The 11,313-nt window shown below is 27.0% G+C and overlaps 1 protein-coding gene across 4 annotated transcripts in view; it reads left to right on the forward strand.

Annotated features, from left to right (window-relative positions):
• The first annotated feature begins 9,565 nt into the window (after nt 1-9,565).
• LOC101494494 (uncharacterized) overlaps nt 9,566-11,313 on the forward strand; it is a 2,255-nt gene continuing 507 nt past the window's right edge. The window contains exons 1-3 of one of the 4 annotated variants that reach the window (XM_004502112.4): nt 9,583-10,149; nt 10,301-10,368; nt 10,448-10,920. In XM_004502112.4, coding sequence (XP_004502169.1) covers nt 9,681-10,149; nt 10,301-10,368; nt 10,448-10,648 — 738 coding nt within the window. In that variant the 5' untranslated portion in view covers nt 9,583-9,680 and the 3' untranslated portion in view covers nt 10,649-10,920. Of the gene's footprint in view, nt 10,150-10,218; nt 10,369-10,447; nt 10,921-11,313 lie in introns of those variants that run through there. The other 3 variants (XM_004502111.4, XM_012716332.3, XM_012716333.3) reach the window with 3 other exon arrangements.

Raw genomic sequence — 11,313 nt, forward strand, 5'->3', positions numbered from 1 at the left:
TTTGATTTGATAAGTGAGATTGCTGTAGAAAACAAAAGTAAAATTTGTGTGTGAGATTGTATTATAAGAAATTTAATAATCAAGTAAGACTATTGCGAAAAGAGAATTAAGAGTGTGACTATAGATGTCTGTATAAGTACTCTATACGTGGCGTTGAAAACTCGAGATTGTATTATAAGAAATTTAATAATCAAGTAAGACTATTGTGAAAAGAGAATTAAGAGTGTGACTATAGATGTCTGTATAAGTACTCTATACGTGGCGTTAAAAACTCCCGATGTACTTCGGCGGTGCGGTTACACCGGTCGACTTTATCGGAGGTGAGTGTTTATGAAAAAAAAAATCATCTTTTTCGTTGTACAAGAAAAATATTTTTTTTTTAAATGACAAAATGGAAATGGAGTTTTTTTTAAGATGAAAATGGAGGAAGATGGAAATGGCAAATGGAAATGATTTTTTTAAGAGATGGAGATGAAGTTTTTTTTAAGATGGAAATGATTTTTTTAAAAGATGGCGATGAAGTTTTTTTTCAGATGGAAATGGAATAAGATGGAAAGGGTAGAAGATGGAAATGAAGTTTTTAAACATGGAAATGAGAAGTTTTTGTTAATGGAAATGAGAGAAGATGAAAATGTTTGAGAATAGATTTAGAAGTGTTTATAAAGTTGTGTTTTGTTGGTGAAAAAGAAATGAGAGTGAAAAATTACTACAAGAAAGGTTGTAAGAAAATGTCTTTGAGGAAGTTCATGGGTCAAAATTTTGCAACACAAGTTGTTTTACGTGGAAAATTTAATCTGGAAACAAATATAACTTTTATTTTGATTTCTTCTCTATAGTTGTTTAGTATGTTGTACCTTTTGCAATAAGTTGAAGTCACTTATTGAATACCTCATTAAAATTTATAAACAAATAGTGCATTACAAAAGAATAAAAAGTTAAGAAAAAAATGTTAAAAAGAGAAGAAACTCATACTGCCATAATATTCTCTTGTTCTAAAGTCTTTATGAAATTAAAAAAAAAAAAACAAAAAAAAAGGTTTTTTTCATTCTCTTTTATTGGTGTTTAAGCATAAAAATAGATGAGAGGGAGTAGAAAAAGAGAGAGAGTTTCTTTGTGTTTATAGTTTTGTTTTTCATTTTTTTTATTTTATGTTTAATAGATGGAAGAAAAAACAAAAGGTTCTTTTTTGTATGTGAGATTTTAAGGGATTTGATTTGATAAGTGAGAGTGCTGTAGAAAACGAAAGTAAAATTTGTGTGTGAGATTGTATTATAAGAAATTTAATAATCAAGTAAGACTATTGCGAAAAGATAATTAAGAGTGTGACTATAGATGTCTGTATAAGTACTCTATACGTGGCGTTAAAAACTCCCGATGTACTTCGGCGGTGCGGTTACACCGGTCGACTTTATCGGAGGTGAGTGTTTATGAAAAAAAAATTATCTTTTTCGTTTTACAAGAAAAATATTTTTTTTTTAAATGACAAAATGGAAATGGAGTTTTTTTTAAGATGAAAATGGAGGAAGATGGAAATGGCAAATGGAAATGGAAAATGGAAATGATTTTTTTAAAAGATAGAGATGAAGTTTTTTTTAAGATGGAAATGATTTTTTTAAAAGATGGCGATGAAGTTTTTTTTAAGATGGAAATGGAATAAGATGGAAAGGGTAGAAGATGGAAATGAAGTTTTTAAACATGGAAATGAGAAGTTTTTGTTAATGGAAATGGGAGAAGATGAAAATGTTTGAGAATGGATTTAGAAGTGTTTATAAAGTTGTGTTTTGTTGGTGAAAAAGAAATGAGAGTGAAAAATTACTAAAAGAAAGGTTGTAAGAAAATGTCTTTGAGGAAGTTCATGGGTCAAAATTTTGCAACACAAGTTGTTTTACGTGGAAAATTTAATCTGGAAACAAATATAACTTTTATTTTGATTTCTTCTCTATAGTTGTTTTGTATGTTGTACCTTTTGCAATAAGTTGAAGTCACTTATTGAATACCTCATTAAAATTTATAAACAAGTAGTGCATTACAAAAGAATAAAAAGTTAAGAAAAAAATGTTAAAAAGAGAAGAAACTCATACTACCATAATATTCTCTTCTTCTGAAGTCTTTACGAAATTTGGAAAATTTAATCTGGAAACAAATATAACTTTTATTTTGATTTCTTCTCTATAGTTGTTTAGTATGTTGTACCTTTTGCAATAAGTTGAAGTCACTTATTGAATACCTCATTAAAATTTATAAACAAGTAGTGCATTACAAAAGAATAAAAAGTTAAGAAAAAAATGTTAAAAAGAGAAGAAACTCATACTACCATAATATTCTCTTCTTCTAAAGTCTTTATGAAATTAAAAACAGAAAAAAAAACAAAAAAAAAAGGTTTTTTTCATTCTCTTTTATTGGTGTTTGAGCATAAAAATAGATGAGAGGGAGTAGAAAAAGAGAGAGAGTTTCTTTGTGTTTATAGTTTTGTTTTTAATTTTATTTATTTTATATTTAATAGATGGACGAAAAAAACAAAAGGTTCTTTTTTGTATTTGAGATTTTAAGGGATTTGATTTGATAAGTGAGAGTGATGTAGAAAACAAAAGTAAAATTTGTGTGTGAGATTGTATTATAAGAAATTTAATAATCAAGTAAGACTATTGTGAAAAGAGAATTAAGAGTGTGACTATAGATGTCTGTATAAGTACTCTATACGTGGCGTTGAAAACTCCCGATCTACTCCGGCGGTGCGGTTACACCGGTCGACTTTATCGGAGGTGAGTGTTTATGAAAAAAAAATCATCTTTTTCGTTTTACAAGAAAAATATTTTTTTTTTAAATGACAAAATGGAAATGGAGTTTTTTTTAAGATGAAAATGGAGGAAGATGGAAATGGCAAATGGAAATGATTTTTTTAAAAGATGGAGATAAAGTTTTTTTTAAGATGGAATTGATTTTTTTAAAAGATGGCGATGAAGTTTTTTTTTAAGATGGAAATGGAATAAGATGGAAAGGGTAGAAGATGAAAATGAAGTTTTTAAAGATGGAAATGAGAAGTTTTTGTTAATGGAAATGGGAGAAGATGAAAATGTTTGAGAATGGATTTAGAAGTGTTTATAAAGTTGTGTTTTGTTAGTGAAAAAGAAATGAGAGTGAAAAATTACTACAAGAAAGGTTGTAAGAAAATGTCTTTGAGGAAGTTCATGAGTCAAAATTTTGCAACACAAGTTGTTTTACGTGGAAAATTTAATCTGGAAACAAATATAACTTTTATTTTGATTTCTTCTCTATAGTTGTTTAGTATGTTGTACCTTTTGCAATAAGTTGAAGTCACTTATTGAATACCTCATTAAAATTTATAAACAAGTAGTGCATTACAAAAGAATAAAAAGTTAAGAAAAAAATGTTAAAAAGAGAAGAAACTCATACTACCATAATATTCTCTTCTTCTAAAGTCTTTATGAAATTAAAAAAAAAAACAGAAAAAAAGGTTTTTTTCATTCTCTTTTATTGGTGTTTGAGCATAAAAATAGATGAGAGGGAGTAGAAAAAGAGAGAGAGTTTCTTTGTGTTTATAGTTTTGTTTTTAAATTTTTTTTATTTTATGTTTAATAGATGGAAGAAAAAACAAAAGTTTCTTTTTTGTATGTGAGATTTTAAGGGATTTGATTTGATAAGTGAGAGTGCTGTAGAAAACAAAAGTAAAATTTGTGTGTGAGATTGTATTATAAGAAATTTAATAATCAAGTAAGACTGTTGTGAAAAGAGAATTAAGAGTGTAACTTATGAGATTATATAATAAATGTTGTTGTTTAGTTTTATTTTTTTGAGAATCTTAATTAATTTTATAGATGTATGTTGTATTAACATTGATTTGGCACTGTACATATAAATGGCAGTCTAAGACTAGTTAGCTATATATAGGCACATAAGCCTCCCTCGTCATGTGGGCTAGCCTATTATGCCACACCCCTTTGACTCACAAACATTTTATAACAATATTGCCACGCGTCGTACAAACATTTTGCAGCAATATTCTCATATTGTACTGATACTTTTTAGTTCATTCAAATTTGTAGTTTTTAAATATAATTTTTACACTCAAAATTATTGTTTTATTTATTTATTTATCATATCAGTATATTTAGTGTTTGTTTAATTTCAATTTTAATAGAGTTTAAATCAATTCAACAATTGCAAAATTGTTTTTAAAATATTTGAGTATTATTGAATTAAATTAATTTTATCTTCAAAATAAATATTAACTTAAAATTAAAATTTGTGATTTTAAATTAAAATGTCATATTTACTATTGTACTATTTTATAAAATACTATTTTATAAAAAAAAATTATTGTATAAGACAAATCAATACTACTAGTACTAATATTAATAAAAATATTTTAATAACAATGACAAGTATTTTTAATAATTTAAAAAATAAACTAATTATAGAAACACATTTTTATTTTATTTTTTATCTTCAAAGAATATATAGTTAAGAATGGAGAATTCTTTAAAATAATTTCTCCACTCATTTTTTTCTTTACCGCATCCCCACTTATTCTAATTTTTGTTTTTATAATAATATCAAATTACTCTAACTTTAACCAGCTACTCGTAATATAACAAGTATTCATCGAGAAGCTTTCAATTGATTTCTAAATATGAATGCTTTATTTTGAAATGAAAATGAAATGTTAAAGCCACCAAAAGATTATAACAGATATAGTTATATTTGCTTTGTTATGTTTTTATGAATTTTACTTAGGATTGTATATGACTTAGATTATCAAATACAGCAAAATCAACTTGATAAACCAAAAAATAGTTTGATCAGGTAAATGAGTACAAATTGGCAATAATAGTTTCACATAATAGTAAAATGATTTAAAAAAAATGGCATACTGAGTAAAATTAAACCAAATTCACTTTATTTCTATGCTTGCAAGTATTTTATGCAATTTTATGAATTTTTCAACATTGATTATATTAATGTTTGCAATGTGAATATTATATGATGGACTCTATATGATTTTAATATTCTCGTTAATTATATGTTTATATATAATAAATATTGAAAAAATGAAAAATATATGATACACAATTAAATTAAGGTTGTGTTATTTTTTTAGAAATATTATAATAATTCGTCATTAACAATAAAATTAAAACAAAAAGAATGTGGATAATATAGTATTCATATTGTGGATAATCTAATAATACTTTACTCTATAACTGATTTTTGAAAACCAAGTTTAACCTAATAACTCTCTAAAAATTTGGGTTCTGGTTTTAGCCAAACCAACTCACGTATAACCCGAATTTTATTAGTTTGTTTTAGTTGATATTTCATATTTGGATATTGTTTAGTTATGTCTGTTTATATCAATCTCAAATCACTTCTTGTGTGAACAAATTTCAATTCATAGCAAATGTCTTTATTGTTGAATTTAATTTAATATAAAAATATTTAAATATAAATCACTTTACATTAATATATTTTTTTAACTAAAATCAACTATTTCAAAATTAATTTTAATCGCTACATAATTAAACACATAATTGACTATTTGGATACGGTGCAAGTAGCAGTTCTCACGTTTGGAGCCATGGTGAAGCAAAAGCTAAGCTTTTTAGTTTTTCATAAATGCGGGGTAGCAATGAATTACTGTTCTCCTAATATACATTAGATCAGTTTTCATTTACCCATTTTAACTTAAGTCAATTAATTAAAAATCACTTTTTTCTCAGGGCAAATGAAAAAATATATAATCCTTCGATTTATGGATGTCATGAGTTTTTTGAGAATTTTTTCAAGATCAAATCATCCGATTTCATACATATACACGCTTTTAATAGAAGCCGAATTTCACTTATTTTCCTCTCTTATTTTCAAAACTTTTTGTTATTGATAAGATAAAATTGGGGTAAAATAATTACACATGTGCTTGATATGTTGTTCTTTTTCCTTTGATGTTTACTAATAAAGTTTTGTTAGGTGTTTAGTTAATGCATGTTTCCGATATATTTTTAATCTTATTGTTTCTAATAGCAAATGCATGTTATCTAGATCAGATTAGTTAGTATCTTAAGTTGGCATATAAATGTGCATTTAGGTTTGAATCATATACATCCATGATAATAAACTTAAACAAAAATATGAGAAAAAAGATGTACCTTAACAACGATTTGCGAGTCAGTTTGAATAAGATTATTGTAAATATCTTGCAGAAATAAATCCGACGTGTGCTTTCTATTAGATTGATATATATTTATCCACCACCTTTGTATGTAATATCTCAAAATACCGTACACTCTTTTCTTTTTTAACGGCGAGCAAGTTGAAAAATACATGAAAGGTGAGGTGAGAAGGAGATAATGTGTTTGTGTTTATGTAGAAAAATACATGAAAGGTGAGGTGAAAAGGAGAGAATGTGTTTGTGTTTATGGTTTCGTTTCTAATTTTTTCATTTTATGTTTAATGGATGTTGGAAAAACAAGAGATGTTGTATGTGAGATTTTAAGGGAGTTAATTTTCATGAGTGGAAGTGTGGTAGAAAAAAATGAAATTACAAAGATCTAATGATAAGAGATTTAATCTGAACCATTGAATATAATTTATCAATGGTTGTGAATGTTGTATTCATGATCTTTATGACTTAGTTTGAACCAATCAAATTATTCTATTATAGATCTAATCTTGTCATTTGAATATAATTCATCGATGATTGTGGATTCATGATCCATGTGAATTGGTTTGGACCAATATATTTATTCTATTAAAGATTTAATTTTGTTCTTTCAATATAATTCATCAATGGTTGTGGATTCATGATCTTTGTGACTTAATTTGGACCAATCAAACTATTCTATTTAAAGATTTAATCTTGTCCTTTCAATATAATTTATCAATGCTTGTGGATTCATGATCCTTGTGATTTGGTTTGAACCAATCAAATTATTCTATTAAAGATTTAATTTTGTCCTTTCAATATGATTCATCAATAGTTATGGGTAGTTCATCACAAATCCTTGTGATTTGGTTTGAATCAATTAAATTGTTCTATTAAAGATACAATCTTGTTTTCCTACATGAGGATTTTTTTTTTACTATCTTGTGTGTATATGTGTTTGGTTAGAATTTTTTATTTTATAAGACAAATTAATACTTCTAGTACTAATATTAATAAATATATTTTAAGAACAATAATAAATATATTCAATAATTTAAAATATAAATTACATTTAAAAATACATTCTTTTTATTTTTATTTTTTATCATTATGGAGTATATAGCTAAGAATAGAGAGTTCTTTAGAATAACTTTCTCACAAAAAGGTGAATCAACACTACTAGTTATGAATAGAAAATATATATATATATATATATTGAAAGTGATGAAGTTTAAAGATGAAAATGAGAGTAAAAAGATTGAAAGTAATATTTAAAGAAAGATGATATAGGAATAAAGTGACAAACATCTACATATTTATTATTCATTTTTATATTGAATTAATAAATTAATTCCTCTGTTTTTATTAATATATTTATTATTTATTTTTATATTGAGTTAACAAATTAATTCCTCTGTTTTAATTTATAAGACTCTTTTTAATTTTTATTTTATTTGTTGTTTTGTCTTTTAGTATAGGACTCTTTACAAAATAATTACACATGTGTTTGATACGTTGTTTTTTTTCCTTTGATGTTTACTGATAAAGTTTTGTTAGGTGTTTAGTTAACAGATTAAGTCTATATATAGAGACAAATGACAAACAAAATTAATTTGATATAATTGAAGTAAAATAATTAAAGTTGGCATTGACGTTAAATATATGTGACTTGATTTGTTATGTTGTTATCTATGTTTCTGATACATTTTTAATCTTATTGTTTCTAATAGCAAATGCATGTTATCTAAATCAGATTTGTTAGTATCTTAAATTGGCAAATGCATGTTCCTGATCAGTTGTAGTAGCAATGTATGATCCTATTTTAGAAGAAAAAAAATTATAAGAAAAATATATGACTTGATATATGAAATAATACACTAAAATACAATAGAATAGTATATTCTCTATAACTTTAGAAAAATCTACTTAGACTACTACAACTGATCAGGAACGTGTATTGATTTCGTGATCATTAATTATTCTGAATTCACATTATTTAATGTTACAAAAACATAATAAAAGAAAGCAAAAATATAAAAAAGAACAACAACTTAACTATACCAAACCTTTACGTTCGAAGACATGATTGTGACTATAGATGTCTGTATAAGTACTCTATACGTGGCGTTGAAAACTCCCGATCTACTCCGGCGGTGCGGTTACTCCGGTCGACTTTATCGGAGGTGAGTGTTTATGAAAAAAAAATCATCTTTTTCGTTTTACAAGAAAAATATATTTTTTTTAAATGACAAAATGGAAATAGAGTTTTTTTTTTAAGATGAAAATGGAGGAAGATGGAAATAGCAAATGGAAATGATTTTTTTAAAAGATGGAGATGAAGTTTTTTTTAAGATGGAAATGATTTTTTTAAAACATGGAGATGAAGTTTTTTTTAAGATGGAAATGATTTTTTTAAAAGATGGAGATGAAGTTTTTTTTCAGATGGAAAGGGTAGAAGATGGAAATGAAGTTTTAAAAGATGGAAATGAGAAGTTTTTGTTAATGGAAATGGGAGAAGATGAAAATGTTTGAGAATGGATTTAGAAGTGTTTATAAAGTTGTGTTTTGTTGGTGAAAAAGAAATGAGAGTGAAAAATTACTACAAGAAAGGTTGTAAGAAAATGTCTTTGAGGAAGTTCATGGGTCAAAATTTTGCAACACAAGTTGTTTTACGTGTAAAATTTAATCTGGAGACAAATATAACTTTTATTTTGATTTCTTCTCTATAGTTGTTTAGTATGTTGTACCTTTTGCAATAAGTTGAAGTCACTTATTGAATACCTCATTAAAATTTATAAACAAGTAGTGCATTTTAAAAGAATAAAAAGTTAAGAGAAAAATGTTAAAAAGAGAAGAAACTCATACTACTATAATATTCTCTTCTTCTAAAGTCTTTATGAAATTAAAAACAAAAAAAAAACAAAAAAAAGGTTTTTTTTCATTCTCTTTTATTGGTGTTTGAAAATAAAAAATTATCATTTTAAACAAAACCCATAAAAATAATTATCATTTTAAATATAATGCAAATTTCATCAAATGCATAACTCAAATATTCAAATAAGCTAATATTTTCATCTCCAACAAAATCAAATCTATCAAATAAAGAATGATCATCAAGTAAATAAAAAATGACCATTAAATAAATTCTTCCAACAATTATATATTGTATGTGATTTCAACATTTTTTGATAAAAATAAAAAAAATTAAATTATAAGTCTTTTAAAAGATAAAAAACTTATATAAAACAAAAAAGATTAAAGACCTAAATATTATAATTAAATAAGATAAAAATGTAACTTTTACACATAAATCACCCTTATTGAAGAACAAAGGAAAATGTGATCAATAGATAAACAATGATAGTTATAGAAACAGAAAATCTACAATAGGATTTGTTATTGGGCGGTTAAAAAACATGACCAGGCCCATACTTCTTTTTGCTTATTAAAGAGGACTAGTCTCTTTAGTTAGGTTTATGTGAATTTGAATAATTGCGATTCCTTCGATCCTTCTTGCCCAATGTCCATGGATTCACTCTTGCTCCCCGTCACCCAACCACCCCCGGAAATCTCCGATGAAAAACAGCTGAAATCGGTACCGGATAAGCTATCGGAACTGGTACTGGAACCATATATTGCATCGGATACGGAATCCGAATATGAATCCGAATCCGAATCGGAATCGGAGTCGGAAGTGGTACCGGAACAGGAACAAGAACTGTTACCGGAACAGGATCCAGAACTGGTAGCGGAACAGGAACCGGAATCTGAATCGGAACCGGAATTGGACCCGAGAGCGGATTGGGAGTTAATACCAATTGAAAAACTGACGGTGAATGATTTGGCTAGCCGTTACGAAGATGACCCTTCTCTTTTTTCTTTTGGATGTCCGCAATTTGTGTATAAGAATAAAGCTTTTCTTAAAAGAGAGGAGGACATAAAAAAAGCCAGGGCTGAGTATTATAAGCTCGCTCGTGGCGTATCTGTACGTATGTTTCTCTTTCTATCTTATTTTGTTTTTTATATTATTATTAATATCTTACTCTCATCCTGCACAGCCCTTCGATGCTATTCCTATTCCACCCTTAGCATTTGCTGATCGTTGTGGCTGTAACTTACCCTCTCCCGTTGAATTAACAGAACAACGTCGCCACCTTCTTACTCACCTCTCCAATCTTGCTCTGGAAATGTTTAATGCTAAGAATCAGGTTCTAAACTACTTACTTAACTATCAATATACATAATAGTTTATTCATTCATCAACTTCATTAATCTTTCTCTCTTTAGGGTTCAAATTTCGTGTTTGATGAACTTGTCAAGGCAGCCTATAGTGCATTTCCCCCTACTTATTACATTACCTTTAAAGCAAACGATGCTGACCATCCTCAACCTTCCGACAGCCCTGCAACAACTTTCCAGGCCCAACTCTGGAACATGGTGGCTAGAAAGGGTCCGTATATGGTCAAGTCCTGTTCCATTAAAACCTAACACCCGCACCATGGTATGGTAGTCCGAGGGACACATCTTAGATGTGCTAAAGGAGGCCATCACCTTCCAAAAAAATTTCTTCAGAAAAAAAAAATAGTTATACCTAAAATAATATTTATCTATATGGTATATATAACCAATGTCTCACTAATAATATCAAATTGTGGAGTAGTTTAGTGGTAAATAAGGCTTTTATAAGCCGTATGTCCTTGGTTCAAGTTTCTATGATAATGATTTTGGACATCAAAATTAAATATATAAAATTATTTAAAAATATTTTGTTTTTCTTTGTTTATTTTTTTTAATCTATAAAATATCAAGTTTGAAATATTGACTGTTCGAATTTGATTAGATAATTCAAATGTGTTTGTGGGCATGCAGTCTTAGGATTGTGACTTCATCTAATTGTGTACATTCTATTTTAGGATAATCAGTTTTCTTATAGACGTAAAAAAAAAAATTGAAAAGAAAAGTTTAAAGACTTCAAATTGGTAGAAATATATAATTCTTTTGAACTAGTATTTGATTACGATATTGAAAATTCACAAATTCTAGAGTGGGGAACTGCCTTGTGTGGTCCATTGTGAACCAATTTTTTCAACCATTTGCTTAAATTCATTTTCATAATCATATTATGATTACTTTGCATCATATGCATTTCTTTC

Source organism: Cicer arietinum, chromosome 5, assembly GCF_000331145.2.
Source record: "Cicer arietinum cultivar CDC Frontier isolate Library 1 chromosome 5, Cicar.CDCFrontier_v2.0, whole genome shotgun sequence".
NCBI lineage: Eukaryota > Viridiplantae > Streptophyta > Magnoliopsida > Fabales > Fabaceae > Cicer > Cicer arietinum.